This window comes from Argopecten irradians, chromosome 4 (assembly GCF_041381155.1).
Source record: "Argopecten irradians isolate NY chromosome 4, Ai_NY, whole genome shotgun sequence".
In the NCBI taxonomy this organism is placed as follows: Eukaryota; Metazoa; Mollusca; class Bivalvia; order Pectinida; family Pectinidae; genus Argopecten; species Argopecten irradians.
The window spans coordinates 34,400,223-34,423,534 of record NC_091137.1 but is presented as its reverse complement, the minus strand read 5'-3'; the positions used below and the strand labels follow the sequence as shown (position 1 = coordinate 34,423,534).

The 23,312-nt window shown below is 37.6% G+C and overlaps 3 protein-coding genes across 4 annotated transcripts; all 3 read right to left on the bottom strand.

Moving 5' to 3' along the window:
- Window positions 1-830: 830 nt before the first annotated feature.
- LOC138321421 (integumentary mucin A.1-like) lies at window positions 831-3,854 on the bottom strand. Its single transcript, XM_069265096.1, has 3 exons — window positions 3,686-3,854; window positions 2,986-3,013; window positions 831-2,341 (listed from the first exon to the last, which is right to left on the bottom strand). The coding sequence occupies exons 1-3, from the start codon at window positions 3,818-3,820 to the stop codon at window positions 1,152-1,154; spliced, it is 1,353 nt and encodes a 450-aa protein (XP_069121197.1). The 5' UTR covers window positions 3,821-3,854; the 3' UTR covers window positions 831-1,151.
- A 219-nt stretch (window positions 3,855-4,073) lies between these two features.
- LOC138322254 (IgGFc-binding protein-like) lies at window positions 4,074-7,365 on the bottom strand. Its single transcript, XM_069266296.1, has 3 exons — window positions 7,335-7,365; window positions 4,249-4,929; window positions 4,074-4,111 (listed from the first exon to the last, which is right to left on the bottom strand). Exons 1-3 carry the CDS (start codon window positions 7,363-7,365, stop codon window positions 4,074-4,076), a joined length of 750 nt encoding a protein of 249 aa, XP_069122397.1.
- Window positions 7,366-9,682: 2,317 nt separating this feature from the next.
- Window positions 9,683-18,993, bottom strand: LOC138321419 (dimethylaniline monooxygenase [N-oxide-forming] 2-like). 2 transcript variants are annotated; one of them, XM_069265094.1, is made up of 6 exons: window positions 18,509-18,993; window positions 15,083-15,297; window positions 14,479-14,769; window positions 12,107-12,658; window positions 11,106-11,271; window positions 9,683-10,592 (listed from the first exon to the last, which is right to left on the bottom strand). In XM_069265094.1, exons 1-6 carry the CDS (start codon window positions 18,618-18,620, stop codon window positions 10,324-10,326), a joined length of 1,605 nt encoding a protein of 534 aa, XP_069121195.1. In that variant the 5' UTR covers window positions 18,621-18,993; the 3' UTR covers window positions 9,683-10,323. The 2 variants fall into 2 exon arrangements, with proteins under 2 accessions (XP_069121195.1, XP_069121196.1); XM_069265095.1 differs by lacking the exon at window positions 18,509-18,993 and adding an exon at window positions 18,332-18,444.
- Window positions 18,994-23,312: the final 4,319 nt, after the last annotated feature.

The window sequence follows — 23,312 nt, the reverse complement described above, 5'->3', positions numbered from 1 at the left end:
GCAAATTGTATTTAAGTTTAAAGTTAAAAAGGTTAAAAAGTTTAAGTTTAAAAGGTAAGATGTTTCTTAGACCTGATCTTGATTTCTGCATTGATATGCAATATAGGACTAAATGCGTTGTTGTGGATATAAGCAATCATTTTAAGGGATACAAACATTTTCATGTGAAGAGTTTAGAGACATGATAGGTCGTAATATACTTGCGTGGCAGAGTTGTTATATCGGTATGCTATTAAAGGCTACAAAAGTCAGCTTTTCGCAAAGCTCTTTTTCTTAGTTCATCACCATGATAAAAAGTTGTTTTTTTGTCATAACGTCACTGTATATTTAATATTTACTCTGGAAATATGGAAGTTTTGTGTAGTGGTAAAAAGTGGCAATAACACATTCACTTTTGATTTAAACCTTCTGAATCCTTTTCATACAGCTAGATTAGCGGTTGTGTTGGCTATCGTTATAGCGGACCGCTACATGTTTAGCTTAAATGAGAAGGAAGTATACTTTCAAACAGAACGAAGTAGAAATTTATGAAACGAAACCAATTTGAAATCAGAAAAAATATCGACTAATGCATATAGCCATAACGCGTCCTGGCGCACTCCTCTAAATGCTCTTAGCTTAAGAGGATACATATGTGTTCCCAGTTAGATATTGTAAGACTCGATGAAGAACAGATTAGCGAAATGCTTTATATACTAATAATATTTATTCAATAACAATTGGATTCAATATTAATATAACAATGGATACAAGTCCCGGTCAGGGATGCGTCTTGAGACAACAAACAATTGACTGATAGAACAAGTTGAATTAGTTGAATAATATGATAGAACAAGTTGAATTAGTTGAATAATATATACAAATGTATATGGATCAAGGAAGTAATACCAACGGTTGCTTTCCAGATAACACTAGATCCTAGATCACTAGATATACAGAAATGTCTGTAGGATACGAATTACTTGATGTAGTAAATATGGGGCAAAGAATTTGGCAAAATAATTCCATCAGCGTGGACATAATATTGTCGAATTTTCGAGGCGATCTGCACGGTCCTTAATACATATGTATGTAATTGAATTTGTTCTTTTTGTGTCTTGAAACGTCTAGAAAATTCGACAACAAATACATGTAGTTATGTGATGGTTGGGTCAGCGGTGAGACATGGAGACATACAAGCTAAAACAGTCTCCCAACACAACAATACCTATTGTTACACTGATGACGGTGATACCCACGTATCCCATTACCTGACTGGAAACACGACTGTCGTCAGCACAAGAAAGTTTTCTTTGCCAACTCAACGTGTCTTTTCTCGGAATAATAAGAGCTGCTCGAATCTCGTTCGTGTATGTTTCTAGAGCCTCGGGTGATGACGTCACGACAGGACAATGGCTGCATGGACATGAAGTCGATGTTGACATCTGACCAGACGGTTGGGGTGTTGAAATAGTTGTACTTTGAAAATTTATTTGCGTTGAGCCTTGTGAAGTTGATTGCCAAGAGTTAATTGGTTGTGTATAATTGGTTATACCTGAGGTAGTTGGTTGTGTATAATTGGATATAATCGGAGTAGTTGGTTGTGTATAATTGGTTATAACCGGGGTAGTTGGTTGTGTATAATTGGTTATAACCGGGGTAGTTGGTTGTGTATAATTGGTTATACCCGAGGTAGTTGGTTGTGTATAATTCGTTATACCCAGGTTAGTTGGTTGTGTATAATTGGTTATAACCGGGGTAGTTTGTTGTGTATAATTGTTTATATACGGGGTTGGTGGTTTTGTAAAATTGTTTATATACGGGGTTGGTGGTAGTGTATAATTCGAGATATATGGAGTTGGAGGTTGTGTATAATTCGAGATATATGGAGTTGGAGGTTGTGTATAATTGTATATATCCGGGGTCGATTGTTGTGTATAATTATATATATCCGGGGTTGGTGGTTGTGTATAATTGGATATTTCCGGGGTTGGTGGTTGTGTATAATTGGATATTTGCGGTGTTTTAGGTTGTGTATAATTGTATATATCCGGGGTCGATGGTTGCGTATAATTGTATATATCCGGGGTTGGTGATTGTGTATAATTGTATATATCCGGGGTCGAAAGTTGTGTATAATTGTATATATCCGGGGTTGGTGGTTGTGTATAATTGTATATATCCGGGGTTGGTGGTTGTGTATAATTGTATATATCCGGGGTTGGTGGTTGTGTATAATTGTGCATATGCGGAGTTTGCGGTTGTGTATAATTGATTATATCCGTATTTGTAATGACGTCAGTAGTCACTATTTGGCTTGTCGTCTCTATTAAAGTCGGATCACAGGCATGTTGAAAAATTGCTGAAACATTAAAAAAAAAAGTGTTCGGTTAAGTTGGAGGAAACGTTTACTCTATATTTAAGTAATTTCATTAATGTCCCTCTACAATGTATGTTTCCGAAGCAGAAATTTTAAGCTTTTTTAAAACAATAAAAACATCAGGAAATATATATGTCAATGGCCTAATGTGAGGATACAACAACAAACAAATCTTGATCCTGTGTAATATATATTGACAGTGAAGTTTTATTTAGCTTTTTTGTTGTTTGATAGTCAAATATTTACATATATTTACATTCCCATGTCACTTCTACTATATAAACTAACCGAGACAAAGTGAAGTATATGACGGTATAACTGACACCCAAAACGTGACCATTATGACGTCAATAATGTTGGCGTGGTGACGTCAACTGATCACCGTCAAAATGGCTGTTCCTTCTTCTGGATTAAATCATCGTTGAGAAACGGTTTTCTTCGTGGTCTAGCTTTAACAATATAAATGCAGAGACACTAAAACGAGTTTGATAATGTAAATTTAAGTAGTAAACTATATTCCTATGGCATCTATGGTCTATATATATTCTATGGTCTATATAGATGCCAGAGCTTTGCAGACAATCATCTCATAATGCGCGATAATACAATAAATACAAGACTCTCACCTGCAATGCTCTCTGGCGATGGAACAGTCTGAAAGTAAACCAAATTATCATAACATTAGGACCAATTTAGGCGTAATATACACATGTATATGATAATAATACATGACACAAATGAGCGCATTTCTGATATGTACATCTCATGCGCAGCTCAATCGCGGAACAAACAACTGGTACAGCGTACACGCACAGCTCCATCGCGGAACAAACATTGAACCGTTGAAATCTGGGTGAGGCTCTCTGAGGCCCTTTGGCACTCAAGGGAATACGCCAAGAGCCTCAATTGAGGCCCTGTGGCACTCTAAGGGTTAATGTTTACTTAAAGCCATGTGTACTTGGAAAGATTACTCTATAAGTGATATATATATATATATGGATAAATAATAATAATATGTAGAGAATCGAACCAGTAACCCAACCACACCTCGCAAAATATAGGATTGTCCACCACAAGGGATAAGAAAAGGAGTTTTTGTGCTGCGTTATTTTTGATATTTTTATATGACTAGTAACACCTAAAAGAACCAAATGTAAATGGATTATTATTCATTTTATATGTCGTAAACGGTCATTTCAAAATCCGCGAAATTTTGTCACATAGAAAAATCATGAGTATTCTAACAATATCATAAGAGTTGGCAACTCTTGTAGTGTTTTTTCTTCACAACTGTGTCTGCTTAATTACTTTTAATTCAATACTCACGTTTGCCGTAAGATTTAGGTGCTTCGGATGCAAAACTGTTGCAGCAGCTGTAGCAGCGGAGTAACACACCAGATAGCCTCCGAAAGACAGACCCAACATGTTCGAGACCATCAGAACCTCTACACTAGGAGCCATCACTGTTGTGACGACAAACGCAGACGATGGTACGGGCGACCATGACGTCATAATAGGCTGGTTCTGCAGATATATATTATCTTGTTCGCCATGTCGTGCCACAAGTGAGAGTTCACAATCTTCATAAAACGGCGGAATTGGGACCAAATAATTATCGTAAAAATGTTTCGTTGGCAATGGGAAAAACATGCCGCCGTTTAAGCCTGTTTTTATAACAAATTGTCCAACAAGAATATCGTTTTCCGCAGATACGTCAAGGAATTCGCAACTCAAGGAATAATTCGCGTAGTCCTGAAACGCATGTTCGAGGAATATCGAAGTTGAACCACATCCCGTTAGCACTACATTGGTGTTGTCTTTGGAAGATATGACCTTGATGATGTCAACGTACGTGGAGTTTTTATTTCTTACGATAATATAGTGCTTACCCCAGTGCATTAAAGGTGGTAATGTGGCTGTCAAATGATCCCGCGTAGCACTGGAAAGCATTGATGTTTTCCCTGCCCCTGCGTATACAGCTACTTGACTGTCGGCAGAAACTACGAAACCAGTAAAGTCTGACCTTGTCCCCAGCTGAACAGCCTGTAAGGGTTGTAATTTGATGTGGATGATATCGCATGCCTTGTAGCGAACCCCATTGAAATTGACACGTGAAGTAAACTGAGCAGGTAAATAAACAGTGATACTGACCGGTTCAAGTTGAGCAACGATCCCAAGAACGCAAAATCCATTCCCTTCACAGTAGGTAAGAGAGGCATAAATAAGCCCAAGCTGTGATGCTGTTAAGGGCGTGAACATGTCTGATGAGAGCTTGTTTACGTCGTTATATCCCAGTACATGGATGTCTTCCTCAGAGGCAATCATAATTCCTTTGTTCTCTATCGTATTAACTAAAAGTTTCGCTGACTCAAACTGCACCATATGACGGGTGTATTTTTTGGGTAGCGTCATTACAGTTTGGTTCAAAGCGCCATTATCTGTCGTCAGGAATGTAACCAGCACATCATCCACTTCACTTGTTATGAAGATTATTGTGTCTCCAATACCTTCGTTTTGTGTGTTTCGTAAAAAGCAGACTGTGACATTATCACCAGCCGTCAGCCTGACATCTACAACCGATGAACAAATATGTTAACAGAAACTGTAACGAGTTAAAATGTTTAAGAATATCCTATTCTGCAAGGTAAACTGTGTATCGTGGAAATGTATGACATATGATAGTCAAAGGAAAAATATGAAAATAATTTTCAAACTGGAAAAGCAGCTTAAGTTTTAGTGTGTTCTTCTTTGAAACGTGTCCAAATTCAAACACATTGTGTAACTGCCATTAGATATGGAATAATGCAATTCAAGATGAATTGATGCAAGATTGATTGTTGTTCAAATCCATGCATATTCTTTCTCAACTATTTACATTTCAATGAGCATTTCTTTCTCTGAAATATTTTCAAATTCTAAACATAAGATATGTATCTGTAATTTCTCTTCCTCGATACTCCAGGAGTCACTATCACTGACGTTATATCAACCCCTGTACTATCTCATAGTAAAACTGGAGGCAGTACAGGAGAAGAGAAAAAAAAAACTAACCAACTACAGGCCTGCAGAGATTTCATTTGGAGATTACAGAGAGAGCGACGCTAAACTTTAAAGCAACACAGTCAACCTGTACCGTTATTATTTTCCTTTGATATTCATCAAAGAACCACAATTGTCTGTGTCTTCTGATGCCTTCAGTTTTACTACGAAATAGCCAAGTGATAATGTCAGTGATAGTAGCCCTTGGAGTATCGAGAATGATATTTTCCCGAATTGTGAAATGTTAAAGCTGTATAAAAGAAAAAAAATACTAGAAAATTAACTTAGACACATTTCGGTGAAATAACTGAAAATTCTTACAACGTAAATTCTTTCATGATTTCGACCAAATATTCACGAATTCCAAAAAGATCCTACATCATTTGTTGACGATACTTTCATTTCCCGCATCGTGTATGTAAGATAATATATAACTGATAGGCATTGTTGCAGGTTTGATTAATTTTAGTTTGCATTTTATACTTAGAATTTCAAACTTTATTGACATTCAGACGAATGAGTTTTCCTTTTAGTTGACATTCATACACAATTTAATAAGTTTAATGCGATGAAAACATGAGTACATGTAACACTGGGTTTCATGCCATTTCATGATTTTCAACGCTAGTTAACCCGAGTTAATGTCAATCACAGGTTTACGTCGCGCAAAAAATAAAAAAATAAAAATACTGAAAGGTTGTTTACTTAGCCCTGTATCCCATTTCCAGAAAATGGGGTAATTAATTTTGAAATGCTCTGAACACCACAAAAATCATCCGATCTGAATATTTTTTTAGTTTACATTGAAGACAATTCCTTACTGGTCACTATGGTATATGATATGATGGGATTATGGTCGAATTTTATTTCACATCGAAAGTTGAATTACGAGGATTAGTGTAAAAATCGTTAGTCGGAAAAGTACACGCTACATCGCCAGGTCAGCAGTGTTTATTTATTATCAATGTCATTTTTTATGCGAGTGAAATACTGCAAACCGCTTTATTTTCTTAAAATATAAATTTCGCGTATTTTGCATAGGATCTCCAACGCAAATTCAGCTGCTTCGCGAAAAAAACCATTAAAACGTAATTACGAAATGCAAATATACCTTTTTTTTTTAATTTTCAGAATAATTTCATTTCAGAAAACAGCATAGTAATTTAACTTTGAATTTTTCAAATTACCTCCCCTTGTTACTTGTATTGGAGAAATATTGGTGATTATATCTTATGGGGAAATTAGCATTACCCGGTGACTATAAGAGATACATAGTAGCCGGATAAGTCATTTTGTTCGTCACAACTTTGTTTAAACATCATTTGGGTTTTCGGAAAACTTTAAAATACAAAACATGCTGTATAAGGTAGCAGTGTACAAATATACTTATTAACAACCCTTGATCGCAAATAAAGTTGTTCTCTAATATGTTGAGATTGACAAAAACGCAAAATATAGAATAGGCGGAAATAAAGCGGCCAACAGTATTTATGTATACTTACAAACCACAAACAATGATGTAAGCCAGCTCAAAATCAACGAAGAATGTCTTTCTTGGATCATGGTAAGTTTTTCTTTTACAACCAGATATTTTGTCACGATGCGTCCGAATCCTTCAGAGCAATACCAAGATGGCCCAGTAGGATATAAACATAAATAGTTTGTCAACTGCTACTTCCTGGAAAATATATTTCTCGTTTTCCTTACAGTAGATTCCAGACATAAAACAATCATGCCAACTGAAGAGAGATCCCTTCATAAGCAAACCAACGTCTGATCGTCGTTAGAGTTGTCTAATAGCTGTTTGAAAGCATCGATTTTTCCCCAAATGCGTATGCCCTATCACCAGTGTTTGGAACAATACATAGGAACAAATATAGTCCGTTTGTTTGTATTGGTGTATTGACTCCGCCTGAGTTATGCCGCCGAATCACACCTTTTCTATCAAGGGTGGACTGGACATACATTGTAGCTAACTGTTTGTTATCTCTTTCATTGATAATCTCCGAGGTGGTCAAAAGACCAAGTCAATAAACCTGACACTGCCCATAGCATCAGAGAAAATGTACGGTAGTGTCATCCATTACAGATCTAGGTTAATCAATGCCTGTGTGCTAATAAATATATTTATTCTCTTAATGGTCAGCGGCATCTAATGAATGGACATTAGAATTACAATTAAAGATAAACATATCACGACCTAACCCATTATCACTATCTTTTATCTATACATTTCCTGAGAATAAAGAATACAGAAATCATTATTAATGTTTTCTAACTCGTTACCAACAAATAAAATCATGCGTTTGATAATAGTACAGGGTCGACTTTCACGAACATCCCTTCAAGGTCCACAAATTTTCAATAAAAAAGCTTCATAAAACAACAACAGATCGGCGTGATAATTTATAATTTTGGTTATAACACGTACATAATTCAGCCTTGCAAGTGATGTGGCGTCAAAAAAATTGCGTCATTAACAAGCGACAAGCTCTCGACCAAAATGACCTTACTTTTGTTGATTTTTGTTGGAAATGTGGTTCAATTTTGTGGCTGTGTGTGTATTGTTCATTACTCCCCCCACACCAAATAACAATGACAACAAGGACATAGTCATTCAGATCCCCCGCCAATGGAGATATCAAAGTAAGTTTGATTGTGGAGATTTATGTGTAGGAAAAAAAAAACAAAAACAAAAACAACCGGCCCTTCGGGCCAGGTGAGGAAAAAGGAAGTTGAGCTAAAGAAAGATGGAGTATAATTCAAGTAGAGCGGGGCTGCAATTGTTGAGTCAGGTATACAACCTTGAGATTTATATAAGACTATATACACAAAGATGGGTGGAGCTTTGCAAAGTAACATTTACCATTTACCAAGATATTTTCAGCAATGTTTCCATGGTAACGGAAAAAGTGTAAAAAAATGAAAACCTAAAAATAGCAAAAGGTACTAATAAACCATAAAAAGAATGTGTCTATGAAGTTTCGTGGAAATATCTCTGCTGGTTTTAGAGTTATGCTCCGGAAATGAACCTGCTACAAAAATATGATATTTTCAGCAATGTTTCTATGGTTACAGAAAAAAAACACAAAAAGTGAAAACCTAAAAATAGCAAAAGGCACTACTAGACCATAAGAACAATGTGTCTATGAAGTTTCATGGAAATATCTCTGCTGGTTTTAGAGTTGTGCTCGGAAACGATTCTTACACAAAAATCTGCCATTTTCAGCAATGTTTCCATGGTTACAGAAAAAAGTACAAAAAGTGAAAACCTTAAAATAGCAAAAGGCACTACTAGACCATAAGACTAATGTGCCTATGGAGTTCCGTGCATATATCTCAACCGGTTTTCCAGTTATGCTGCGGAAACGAACCTGGAACAAAAATACGATATTTTCAGCAATGTTTCCATGGTTACGGAAAAAGTGCAAAAGATGAAAACCTAAAAATAGCAAAAAGCACTTCTAGACCATAAGAAAAAATGTGTCTATGAAGTTTCATGGAAATATCTCTGCTGGTTTTAGAGTTGTGCTCCGGAAACGATTCTTACACAAAAATCTGCCATTTTCAGCAATGTTTCCATAGTTACAGAAAAAAGTACAAAAAGTGAAAACCTAAAAATAGCAAAAGGCACTACTAGACCATAAGACCAATGTGTGTATGAAGTTTCGTGGAAACATCTCTACTGGTTTTAGAGTTATGCTCAGGAAACCATTCGTACGGACGGACGGACGGACGGAACCCATTTGTATATCCCGCGCCAACTTCGTTGGGCGGGGGATAATTAATTTTAAGAGTAGAAGGAGGGGTATCACTTTGGTCCATTTTACGGCTACTCAATAATAAAAAAATAGTTTACATAAATATACCTAGAAGTTAATTACATATTGTATGCTATTCAAAACAACCATTTTTCTGGACTCATAGTAGTTTTAGATCTCAAAACTCAAAGAGTGAAATTTGAAATTTATTGTAAAAGGCAACTAACTTTGGTATCTTAAATTCGTGGCTTCCTAGATAAAAAACCTTAATAGTTTGATAGCAGGTTGGATAAACATCAAAATTATTGCGGGTAAAGAAATAACTTTTTTTTCTATGAAAATCTTATTTTTGTTGTCTTATCAACCCTCGAGGCTTGTACATTTCGGTGTATACATCATTTGGCCAACATTTTATTAAATGTATTACAGTACTTTGTAAATCTTTATATTTATAACATTTCTCATATTAATAGCAAATTGAAATGTTACCAATGAAAGAAAAAAAGAAAAGAAAACACAGCAAAATTTTACAGGAGATTTTACTTATTACATACAATATATTAAAGATGCTCCACCGCTGACAGAGCATAAATGATATTCATCATTTGACAAAGATTGGTGTTTAAACGTGTAAATATATATGTCCAATTAACACAAAAAAATAATATAAAACAATTTATTTGGCCTTTGGTGCATGTGCAATCAGTACTTATATATACTTCCATATAGGATATAGTGCCACAGAATTTTTTCGGGGTGCAATTAATTATTTTTTCATATTTTTACCTTGAAGTATAATAAGAAGCTCAAACTTTTCAATAGTGGTAATGGTGTAAAGTGAGTAACTTTTGCAACTGAAGAAACAACTGAATCGTCTGCTCTTGTTTTTAATAGTGAAAAAATATCATCTATCATCGATCAGCGATGGAGCATCTTTAAGCACCGAATATGAAACTGTTCACATGCTTAGTTGCGGACGGATGGACATGATTCTAATACAGTTTGTATCCAAGTATCTCCTAACCTCGTCATATTGCAATATTGTATGTTGTAATTATAATGGATAGAACAACTTCATATTGGTAATTTTATATTGTAAATTGCGTACAAGAATACGATATGCAGTAACGTTACGATATACATAACATCCTGGTATAATTGCAATCATAATTTCTTTTGTAAATAATTTGTATAAAATGAATACACTCCAATCAAAACGAATGTCAGTTTCAGTAGAAATGCGAGAGGCGACCCTTTCGGTTTTTCTTTCATCGGCCTGGTTTGTAAAGGAGCTAGAGTTCTCTCCCATTGATGTAGAATTGCCTCCCTGGCACCAGCCCAGCTTCCTGGTCCGTGCAATCGATATTGGTACGGCGTGCACGGACCAAACAGACAAGACAATGCTAACTTAGGGTCAGTACAGAAAAGTTTAACTACAACAAAAGAAACAGAAACATTACATACATAGTAGTAATTTGAAATACAATATATATTCTCGATATCTCATACAGGGGTTACTATTATTAGCGTGATAACCATGCCGAAATTGTCATATTAAAAATTGACATTTCAAAACCGAAATTCCAATCGCAGGCCTACTTGGACTTCTTTCAAGATTATAAGGGAACCAACCTATAAAAATAGACCTTCTACAACTGCATGACGTTAACTATAGACCGTCCGTTTATAGGTCTAATTGTGACAAAGGAGTGACGTCCACCTTCACAGCCACAACCGATTGACATCAAAGGACCAAAGTGTCCTGCCTCATGTGTACGATACGCATGTGGTCGTGTTTCAACACTACAGCATTCAATGTAGATATGACATAGATCAGAGGTGGATGCAACGATAGTGATGGAGATTGATGATGATTGCATTACTGACAAGGCATAGAGCTACCAAACAAGAGCAGCAGTGCGGTACCGTCCCAATCATATACATACCTAAAGAAGGTTTACACCCAAACAGTGAAGCAAGTTCGTCCATGTACACCATGTAGTCGACGGTAAAATAATGCCCCTTCGAGTCACGGTAGATTTCTTTAGTTTTACGCCGAGTTTTCGCCACTTCAGTTTCTTGTGCTTTAACACTAGGAAGAGTAACTTCCCCCTGAAATGAAATAATTCTAATAAGATAATTTTATAACTTTATCAATTAAGCCGCTCTTACTGAGAATAATATATACAAAGATCTCGTGTACAGTGTATATAATGAAGACATTGATACTATAGAGATATATTTGATTATGTGAGCATTTTGATTAGAATTTAATTATTTCATAAATAGTGTCTAAGTGTCAAGGGATGCTCCCTTGTCATCGCTTAAAAACATGTTAACACAAAGTTCCACCATGAATTCTGGTGTTAATATGTGATAAACGTCATGGATTTGTGTGTGTAAATATGTGATAATAAACGTCATGGATTTGTGTGTAAATATGCGATAAACGTCATAGATTTGTGTGTAAATATGTGATAAACGTCATGGATTGTACACCGCAAAAACGTGTGAGGGTGTTCATCCCTTGATGCTGATACTACTAATTAGTTATTGATTTGTACATTTCAGTATCGATAAGATAAAGTAACCGATTTATTTTCATGTGCGAATACAATTCGCTTAAAAGAATTCGCGAAAACAACAAACCGTGGTTCACAAATGGTTCACGTAAAGTAGATCTATCGAAGTGAAACCTAAAATAACACTGTTTACAGCAGCAAATTGTTGTATAAACATTTGAGAATTCATAAAGAAAAAATGAAAATGTGAGCCTACAAAAAAGACATAGATTATTTTGTCGTCATTAATTCCTGGTATGAAAATACTTGTCCCAATGCAGAAGTTTCTAGGATATAAATGAGTTAGGATATTTCCAAAACTTTATAGCCTCTTTATTTCTAACCATCAAAAACAAATATAGCAGCTCTTTTCAATGTCGAATCACCTTGAACACAGCCATTGCTAGTCGTGCCTGCATTTCAGCTATTGGTGGCTGCGGTCCGGCTGCTTGTAGCAATCCAGTGACACAGATAGTTGGAGTGGGCTCCAGCGGAAATATGAACTTGTAAAGTTTATTGCGATCGGTGCTCAATCCTGGGATTGACGACTTCAGGAACGGATAGTCAAAAGAGTATCCTGTCGCCAAAATGATCACATCTACATCTCGTTCTATCGTTCCATCTTCAAACACCACATTCGTCTGGTCGAGTTTTTTGACACCCGCCTTGATGACGATGCTTCCACATGCGATACGGCTTGGCAGTTCATCATTAATTAGAACACCCTTTGCAAATGGTCCACTCTCTGTTTCCAGACAGTAGGCCTTATGATTGACGGTTTGATTGAGTTTTTTCAAATATATTTTCTCGACTATCGACCTAGGGAGATAGCTAACTGCTCCACGTTTAAATCGAGTCAAATGAACCATGTCCATTGGCATTCCACCTTCAGATATCCGGCTGAAGATGTAACGTCCATCTCTCGTACTTAAATACACCTGCCAATTAGAAAATCATCACAGTGAAAGAAAGTAGGTAAAAGAGCATATAGATATATAGTTTGATCATTCTTGTGTAAGATGTACAAAAAAGAACAAGAGGCCCAAGGGCCTTAACGGTCATCTGACTACCTTGCCAATAGCTGTATAGGAAATTAATTAGATATGGTGTCATGGTTAAAAAATAAAAACACTTGGTCATGACCATGTAAGGATCATTTAATGCAAGTTTCAGTCAAACTGCATGGGTAGAACTTCAAGAAGTTCAAAATGTGTTTTCAAGATGGCGGCTTTGGTGGCCATCTTGGTTTTCGGGTCAACCCGACAAATAACAACACTTTGTTGGGACAATGTCAGTATCCTTAAAATTATTCAGACAAGTTCCAGCAAAATCGCACTGGTAGAACTTGAGAATAAGTTCAAACTATATTTTCAGGATGGCGGGAGTGGTGTCCAACTTGGATTTCAGATCAACATAAGATATAAAAACAGTTGTTCACGACCATGACAAGGATCATTTCATGCAAGTATCAGCTAAATCACACTGGCAGAATTCGAGAAGAAGTTCAAAATTCAAGATTTTAGAATATTTGACCCCCCTTACCTTGATAGTTGGTCAAGGTCATTCGTTTCAATAACTTTGGTAACCCTTCACCCCAGCATGACACAGGCCAAATATGAGTACCCTGGACCTTCTGGTTAGTTATAAGAAGTCATTTAAAGATTTTAGCCTATTTGACCCCTGTGACCTTGAAAGTAGGTCAAGGTCATAAATTGTCACAACTTTAGTAGCCATTCATCCCCGCATACTACAGGCCAAATATGAGTACTCGGGGTCTTATGGTTATTGAGAAGTCATTGACCCTTGTGACCTTGACAGCAGGTCAAGGTCATTCATTTTCACAACTTTGATAGCCCTTTATCCCCGCATGCTACAGGCTAAATATGAGTACTCTGGGCCTAATGGTTATTGAGAAGAAATCGTTCAAAGATTTTAACCTATTTGACCCCTGTGACCTTGAAAGTAGGTCAAGGTCATTAATTTTCACAACTTTGGTAGCCCTTCATCCCAGCATGCTACAGGCCAAATATGAGTACTCTGGGCCTTATGGTTATTGAGAAGAAGTAATTTTAATGAAAAGTTTACGCACGGCGCACGGCGCACGGCGCGCACGCCGACGGACGGTGCATGATGACTACAGGTCATCCTGACCCTTCAGGTCAGATGACCTAAAAACCGGTACCAGGTTTCAAACAAATAGCTGGGCATATGCTAGAGCTAGAATCTCATTACCACATATAGGTATTTCACTCTTTTTGGTCACACCTGGTACACTAGGCATATAGTACCGGTACTGTGACGAAAATATAGATAAAGAACTCTTGCCATTTGTTTGTTAAGATCTGCACAAATGAACGAATAATATAATCAGTTATGAATTAGTTACATGTACCATGTAAAACATGTGTAAAAAACTAAGCTGTAAAAATGCGGTCTCAAAGACAATATTTTTCTTATGTGTGGCGTTGAATAAAGCAGAATATTTCATGCGATGATTAGCGTTTTAATGTATGAAGGTAATCTACAGCTCCACGAAGACAGTGTATCTAGGTAGTTTTTACATTGCATATAGCCGTGGCAGGTCAGGCACAATCTCCACAGTCATGGTATAAACCCATTTTCAGATTCTCCTTTTTCTTCTTCAGATTATCAAACGATACAACGTGTAGAAAAGTTGTATTTTACAACTTCTATACTTTGATTTTCCTCCGATCCTGATATTAGATTTCAACGTTCTACCAGACTAGCACCTACATACCTGTGACGCCACGTGACTTAGTTCCACCGCTGCATCTGCGCCAGAGTTGCCTATACCAACAACTACAATTTTCTTGTCCTCGAACCCGTGGAAATCCCTGTAGTCGTGTGAATGTAATATTTTGCCCCGGAAGTCGTCTTGGCCGGGTAAGTAAGGTACAAACTTATCTCTGTAATGTCCACAACAAACCATGACGTAATCAAAAGTTTCCGTCGCCATCTTCCCTGATTTGGTTTCTTTGGATACGACAACCCATCTCTTTTCCTCCTCTTCAGATTTCACTGATATAACCTGATATACAATACGCGAAAAAAGAACGCAGAATACATGAGAACCCTAAAGAAATATATAGTAGGCCGGGTATGTATATTCATTCTAGTATTGGGAGGTTTCAGAATGTTTGTGGTGACGCTGTGGGCTTCGGAAAATATTATTGGCAAGTAGGTTGATAGTTGACAATTACTATCAATAAAAATATAATCACCTTGTTCATAAAATTGAGAAAAAATATAAGTTCATATGACCGAATGCTTATTTCTGTTGGTACAACAATATTCTACTTTAACGAGTGTCTTCAGAGACCGCGTGCATATCTACCACCTACCTCGTAGTTGAAGTTAATGTACGGAAGAAGACCAAACTTATCGGCGTACATTCGGAAGTACTTCAGCATCTGACTGTTGTGAGGGTACATAGGAAATTCCGTGGGTGGGGGGAAATCACTGTACGCCGTTACCTCTTTACTAGTGTTGGTGATGGTGGATTTCATGACACAACCCTGGCCAGGCCGAACTTCTGGCGTAAAGTTCCATAACCCGCCTGAAATCAGATAAACATGTACGTGTAATTAAATTCAATTATGCACATGGTCAATACATTAATTATGTCTATGACGTCCATGCTAAATAAGCAGATGGGGTTTCATACCGCAACGAACCGAACCGTCTCTGAAGATTCAGTAACACTGAGCCTTACTCCTGCTACCCCATAGATAAATGTGCAAGGACACTGAACATATGCTTTCCAAATGTTGAATTCTGGTAAAGTTTGAGAAGTCACACGCACAATATGCAACATGGTAAGTCCCACATATCAATATGATAGTGTGTGCATTTGAGAAGAAATCTTTGTAACAGGCCGCATTGACGATCGCAGAGATAGACGAAGATTCTTTTTCTGAATGTTCATTCCAAAAGATCGCCTAAATGAAATATCTTAGCTTCCAATTTCCTTAAATAATTCTGCTTGTCTCTCAAGTTGTCTTCAATTATAGCTCGCTTCATTCAACTCTGCCAAATTTAAACACACCGTACTTTAACTACTCGATTTCGATACACCATCAATTGTATGCTCCTGAAATTCTTTACTCGAACTTTCTCGGACATCGTGGAAACAAAATTCAGCAATGAAGAGGCAACAGCACTTGCTGCAATTTTCACATACTTCTCGCAAGTGAGCAGTTTAGCAGCCAGGAAATATCAACGTCGCAGGCATCACGACGGTCCACTGGACCACCCAACTTGTTCTTCTAACTCTTTCAACTTATGATGGTTATCTTCAACTGTTCCAGTGCATCAATGGCTTTCTGTTGAGAGTCATGCGTTTTGGTGAAAAGAATCTTACCAGACCCAGTCCGTAATTTTCATCATGCATGTTGCTCACAGCTGCACAGCTGCACAGCTGTGATGGTATAAGCTTATAAAATACAGCAATGTTTTTAACCATTTAACATACAGCCTTTGTGCACTGTTGACAAATTCGGGGACTAATACCTTTTATTTTCCCAGGCATATTTCCATCCATCCAAATCATAACAAATGCTGCGAATTTATAATCCCGTCTAGCCCTAACTTGATGGTTAGATCATCAAACGTTCATATGACAAAGCATGTGCAGTTGCACCCGAAGTTGCAGGAAAGGAAATCTGATATGATGTGTTCAATATCAACAGCTTTCGCCCCTGTAAAAATAGGCTCTGAATTCTGTTCTCTGGTCGAGACACACAATAGTCTTTAAAAATGGTACGGTATACGTAGTTTAAAGATGCTCCACCGCCGACAGAGCATAAATGATATTCATTATTTGAACAATAATTGGTGTTTTATCGTGTGTATATATGTCTAATTAACACAAAAAATAATATAAAATAATTTATTTTGCCTTTGGTGCATGCACAATCAGTACTTCATTCCATATACGATATATTGCCACGGATTTTTTTCGTGATGCAATTAATTGTTTTTCATATTTTTAACTTGAAGTAAAATTAGAAGCTCAAACTTTTCAATGTTGGTAATGGTGTAAAGTACCTAACTTTTGTAACTGAAGAAAAATACTAAATCGTCTGCTCCTGTTTTTAAAGGGCCACTACCTTTCCGAAACGGCTTTTAATTTTTAAAATAGGAATGTAAAACGAGATCAATAATTTTGTAGAGTCGCAGAAGTTATTAACTATACGTTTACTAGCACACTTATCTCACACCTTCAGAACTGTTTAATTAGAATAATTAAAATGTTAATTTTCATAACGCGGGTCGTTTTATGTTTCCCGCCGTCGTCCTAAATGCCGCGCGGTAGTTGACTATCACTGCGCCAGACGGCAAAACAGCGAAATGAATCTCCACTGTTATCGTACATTAGACAGGAAATCTTGCATATGTTTGGTGTTGTAACCTCATCTTAAGCCATCGATATATATTTTCTTTTGTTATTAATGTTTCAAAGAAACCTTTAAATTTTGCTCCGGAAAGGTAGTGGGCCTTTAAAGGGACAATTCACTCAGGCTAATTCTTTACATAACCAAGAAGCAAAATATGGCATAAATGTATTGTTCTACATTTCTTATGAAACATATAACATAAAATATTGACAAATTCCACGTCATTGTTTAGTATTTTAATTAATATCGTTGAAATATCAAATCGTTGATCAATACGATTAAGCAGGTACAATACGAACGCTGTACCCATACCCGAGCCAAAGTCACGCACGTTAAACAAATAAGCTACATAACCACTGAGAAGGTGATAAAATGATTTTTAGGCAAGACAATTCACCTAATAAGGTAAACACACTACTATCAGAGCGATTTGAGCAGTTCTAGACAAAAGTTGCATTACTCTAAGAGCAAGGGATAGGGTTCGGCATACAAGAAGTTCGACCACAATGTGTAATGGCGGAAATCGAGCTAGTTTGAACATCTACACACATGTCACAACCATGGGCTTTTCAGGCATATCACAGTAAAACCGACTGATCTAATTTCCATTAGAACTTGTTTTTTCCGATATATGTACAAATTTTAATGTTCTCTTAGACTAAATCGTCTGCTCCAGTTTTTGATAGTGAAAAAAATATCATATGTCGGCGGTGGAGCATCTTTAATCAGTCTTCTCAGCTGTGTTTAGCGCTCAGCGCAGGAGGTGGGACGACTGTTTTATCTGTTGTCAGTGGTTTATTGGTTGGTTTCATTGTCGGCATGTTTCAATGAGATAGCACTATAAAAATGACTAGAGTTTCACCATTGTATGGAGGACAACACGAATATACCGCAACCTCCCAAAACATACAGACATACAACATATTGCATACAGGAGAGGTTGTCCTTAAAATATCTTAGCCGTTAATAGAACGTTAAGTCCAACCAACCAACAGTTTTCTTAAGATATCTTCTAAGCCATGTACAGTATCTCTGTAAAGTGAGATCGTCTCTCAAATCCGAAAATGCCTCGACTTTCGGGGGCTATTCCCATCCTGATAATCCCCACCTGCTATTTGAAACTCATTTACAACTTCCATCTTGAAGGAAATTATACATTTTGAACAAAACATACAAAATTTCTCAAATGCTTACCTGTATTAGCTAGCAAGGAGAGAAACGATAATGAAAACAATGATATATATGTGGTTTGTCATGACAGGCTTTCTCCCTTTACATCTTCCGGTTTTTAATCCCATGTACCTGTGTAGCTATCCCGGAATAATACAATACACACATCCGACATATAATTTACCATGTCGATAAACCTACCGATGTCACCAGTCATTTCGAAGCAGACGGGCTGGAATCCGTCGTCTAGGCAGCATTTTATGGCGGGAAGACCACTGGCCCCTGCTCCTATGATAGCCACCCTCTTCTTCATTGCATATGGCAGCAGACGACTCCAGGCTCCGACTCTCTACAATCGAATGATTGTATCTGGCCTTGCATACTTTATAAGCGTATAAATACGGGAGACTTTAGACTCAGACGACAGTCAACGATATGATGCGTGTTAACATAGCCATATATGTACATCTGTAGCTTTCTAATACTATCAAATAAGTGAAAACTTGTCTAGAAATTCCTCCTCGCAAATACTTTACAATAATGGGTCAATTAAGGTCATACTTGGGTCATGACCCCTAAGTGAGATTAGACTACCGTTTCCTTCTACACCTATACAGTACATGTATGTGTGTATTATATGCTCAGCACATGTGTCGCACTCTGTAGACAGTAAGGTGTTGTTTGTGAATAATGTATAGAAAGGTTAGTATATGGGACGGGATCTATGCACAGGGTCATGGGGGTTAGTTTCAGTCTTCCGTAACTTGTAGAGGATTTCAACAAAGTAGTCTATGGACACTATGGTAGGTCAAATCATAGGTATTGATTATTATTAATACTCAGATCCTGGTGGAGAAAATTAGTCTGTTCTGTTAAGAATTCACCGCCATCGAATGGTATTTTTCTCTATCAAAATATGAGCATACGAATTAGTATTTTTCTTCAGTTACAAAAGTTACTTACTTTACACCAATACCACCATTGAATATTTTGAGCTTTTTGCTTTTATTTTAGATAAAAATATTAATAAATAATTAATTGCGTCCGAAAAAAATTCATGGCACTATACCCTATATGGAATGAAGTATTTATTGAGCATGCACCAAAAGCAAAATAAATCATTTTATATTATTTCTTTGTGTTAATTAGACACATTTAAATACGATTGTATGTCAGTTATTATCCAAATGATGAGTTTCATTAATGCTCTGTCGGCGCTGGAGCACATTTAAATAATAAACGCGTATAAACTACCTATGTGATAATATTTATCTGTGTGATTCACTTCAGTAATATAATGCAAGAGGGCTAGATATTATCGCAGGGGAAAAATCTCTGATCTGATCCTTTTATGCCTAAGGTTAATAACTGGGACGTTTATGTAGAGACGTGACACGTAGGACCAGGTTTTCTATTTCACTTGCCATTATTTTTCATATGTTTACATACCGTAATATTTTAAATAAGTGATGATGTTTAATGCTAGACATGACTAGATGCATGCGATAGTACATACTTAAGATGTACCTCAATTACATGTAGCTTTAGTCAGCTAACTACATGTACTGGTGTCTAAGAAGAGGTAACAGGTAACATATATACATAAATGACAAAAAATATGTGAAGATTTTTTTTATTTGCTCGGATTTCATCAAACTCGAAGCAATTAGTAACGCTACATTACACTTATAGATTAAAAACCAAATTACTGATAGTGAATGGTATATTTAAAAATGGTAATTCTGAAATATGTTATATTGGCTTCCATTTAGGAACGTTTTCAATTAAATTTAAAAAAACGAGATGAAATTAATTAAAAATTTGTAATTGAGAGAGAGTATAAGTATCAGGATATCCAACGCGTTATATAACGTTTAGCAGCTGTTTGTCTGAAATATGTTACATTTGCCACCATATATGGACTTTTAATTAAATTTTAAAAAATGGTATTGAGATAAAGTGTATACGCTCAAGGACATTTGATATGTTGTATTACGCTTGACATCTATTTTCAACGATGACATCGATCACTACGATGACGTATTCGTAAAATGAAATACCTTGTATGTAGGCACTTAAGGCAGTATAAAACTAACATTTTTGCATTTCTGTCTGGTTTTTGCCATATGCCTGTGTAATTCACTGATATTAGACCTCGACATTAAGATTTAGGACCCTGTTTAAACAAGTGATTTTTTGTATGCCTATATCGCTTCTTAGGTGTACTTGAACATAACTTAGTTGTATGTCTACATGTAAACATAGCCCTTTTATCGCCAGAAGTACACGGTACCTAATGCTTTGCCTTCCTGTGACCTAAACGCAAATCTCCAGGGCACAGAACCTTGGCCACGCTGCCATCTATATAGGTATCTTTCTGCACATCAAAGGGCCGTTTCTGGGCACAAAATCGTGTCCTTCCTATTTTTTATTTTCCTTCCTGTCTTCTTATCAAAATCTTTGCCTTCTTGTTCACTAATCTTGGGTTTCATTGTCCAGTACGTTATTTTGGTCTTTCTTGGTACTCGATATCAGCCACCTTTGTAAAAGGATTCTGGTCTTCTTGTAACCGTATCCAGGTTCTCGCCACCCGATCTTGACCTTCCTGCTGACAGATATTCTGCTTGTAACCCGATTTTGGCATCCCTGTCACCAATACTGATCTCCCTGTTACCAGATATTGGCCTCTCTGTCCTGCCACCAGATCTTTGCCTTTTTGTCACCATACATTTGCATATTGGCCTTTATGTCACTAGATCTTAGTCTATCTGTCACTAGATCTTGGCCTTTATGTCACTAGATCTTAGTCTATCTGTCACTAGATCTTGGCCTTTATGTCACTAGATCTTAATCTATCTGTCACTAGATCTTGGCCTTTATGTCACTAGATCTTAGTCTATCTGTCACTAGATCTTGGCCTTTATGTCGGTAATTCTTTGTCTATCTGTCACTAGATATCGGCCTTTCTGTCACCAGATATCGGGCCTTTCTGTCACTAATTATCGGCCTTTCTGTCACTAGATATCGGCCTTTCTGTCACTAGATATCGGGTCTTTCTGTCACTAGATATCGGGCCTTTCTGTCACTAGATCTTGTCCTTTCTGTCGGTAATTCTTTGTCTATCTGTCACTAGATATCGGCCTTTCTGTCACCAGATATCGGGCCTTTCTGTCACTAGATATCGGCCTTTCTGTCACTAGATATCGGGCCTTTCTGTCACTAGATATCGGGCCTTTCTGTCACTAGATCTTGTCCTTTCTGTCGGTAATTCTTTGTCTATCTGTCACTAGATATCGGCCTTTCTGTCACCAGATATCGGGCCTTTCTGTCACCAGATATCGGGCCTTTCTGTCACCAGATATCGGCCTTTCTGTCACCAGATATCGGCCTTTCTGTCACTAGATATCGGCCTTTCTGTCACCAGATATCGGCCTTTCTGTCACCAGATATCGGCCTTTCTGTCACCAGATATCGGCCTTTCTGTCACCAGATATTGGCCTTTCTGTCACCAAATATCGGCCTTTCTGTCACTAGATATCGGCCTTTCTGTCACCAGATATCGGCCTTTCTGTCACCAGATATCGGGCCTTTCTGTCACCAGATATCCTTTCTGTCACCAAATATCGGCCTTTTTGTCACCAGATATTGGCCTTTCTGTCACCAGATATCGGCCTTTCTGTCATCAGATATTGGCCTTTTTGACACCAGATATCGGCCTTTCTGTCACCAGATATCGGCCTTTCTGTAACCGGATTTTGACCACCCTTTCACCAGATCTCGAACTTTATATCGCTCAGATCTTGACCTCCATTTAACCAAATCTTGACCTCTCTGTCATCAAATCTTGACCTCTCTGTCACCAAATCTTGACCTCCCTGTCATCCGATTTTGACTTCTTAATGTCACATCTTGACCTCCCTGTCACCAAATCTTGACCTCTCTGTCACCAAATCTTGACCTCCCAGTCATCAGATCTTGACCTCCCTATCACCCGATCTTGTCCTCCCTGTCACCCGATCTTGTCCTCCCTATCACCAGATCTTGGCCTTTATGTCACTAGATATCGATCGGCCTTTCTGTCACCAGATATTGGCCTTTTTGACACCAGATATCGGCCTTTCTGTCACCAGAAATCGGCCTTTCTGTAACCGGATTTTGACTACCCTTTCGCCAGATCTCTAACTTTATATCGCTCAGATCTTGATCTCCATTTAACTAAATCTTGACCTCCCTGTCACCCGATTTTAACTTCTTAATGTCACATCTTGACCTCCCTGTCACCAAATCTTGACCTCCCTGTCACCAAATCTTGACCTCTGTCACTAAATTTTGACCTCCCAGTCATCCGATCTTGACCTCCTTGTCACCCGATCTTGTCCTCCATGTCACCAGATCTTGTCCTCTCTTTCACCATATTTTGACCTCCCTGTCACCTTATCTTGACCAACCTGTCACTAGATCTTGACCTCCCTGTCACTAGATCTTGACCTCCCTGTCACTAGATCTTGGTCTCCCTGTCACCATATCTTGACCTCCCCGTCACAATATCTTGACCTACCTGATACAGATCCTGACCTCCCCGTCACCAGAGCTTGACATCCCCTTCAACAGATCTTGACCTCACTGTCACCAGATCTTGACCTCCCTGTCAACAGATCTTGACCTCACTGTCACCATATCTTGGCCCTCCTGTTACCAAATCTTGAACTCCATGTCACCAGATCTTTACCTCCCTGTCACCATATCTTGACCTCCATGTCACCATATCTTGACCTCCATGTCACAATATCTTGACCTTCATATCACCAGATCTTGACCTCCCTGTCACCATATCTTGGCCTACCTGTCACCATATCTTGGCCTTCCTGTCACCATATCTTGACCTCCCTGTCACCATATCTTGACCTCCCCGTCACCATATCTTGACCTCCCCGTCACCAGATCTGGACCTCCCCGTCACCAGATCTTGACCCTCGTCACTAGATCTTAACCTTCATTGATTTAC

Coding starts and splice junctions, on each gene's coding strand:
- LOC138321421 (XM_069265096.1), bottom strand. CDS start 3,820: ATGGCTCCTAGTGTAGAGGTTCTGATGGTCTCGAACATGTTGGGTCTG. Junction 3,014..3,685: donor ACCTAAATCTTACGGCAAAC/GTGAGTATTGAA, acceptor GTTTACTTTCAG/ACTGTTCCATCGCCAGAGAG. Junction 2,342..2,985: donor ATCGCCAGAGAGCATTGCAG/GTGAGAGTCTTG, acceptor TTAATGTTTCAG/CAATTTTTCAACATGCCTGT.
- LOC138322254 (XM_069266296.1), bottom strand. CDS start 7,365: ATGTATGTCCAGTCCACCCTTGATAGAAAAG. Junction 4,930..7,334: donor GTCCACCCTTGATAGAAAAG/GTGTGATTCGGC, acceptor CATCGGTTGTAG/ATGTCAGGCTGACGGCTGGT. Junction 4,112..4,248: donor ACCACCTTTAATGCACTGGG/GTAAGCACTATA, acceptor CATGCGTTTCAG/GACTACGCGAATTATTCCTT.
- LOC138321419 (XM_069265094.1), bottom strand. CDS start 18,620: ATGAAGAAGAGGGTGGCTATCATAGGAGCAGGGGCCAGTGGTCTTCCC. Junction 15,298..18,508: donor CGAAATGACTGGTGACATCG/GTAGGTTTATCG, acceptor ATCTGATTTCAG/GCGGGTTATGGAACTTTACG. Junction 11,272..12,106: donor TAGCAATGGCTGTGTTCAAG/GTGATTCGACAT, acceptor ATTTCATTTCAG/GGGGAAGTTACTCTTCCTAG.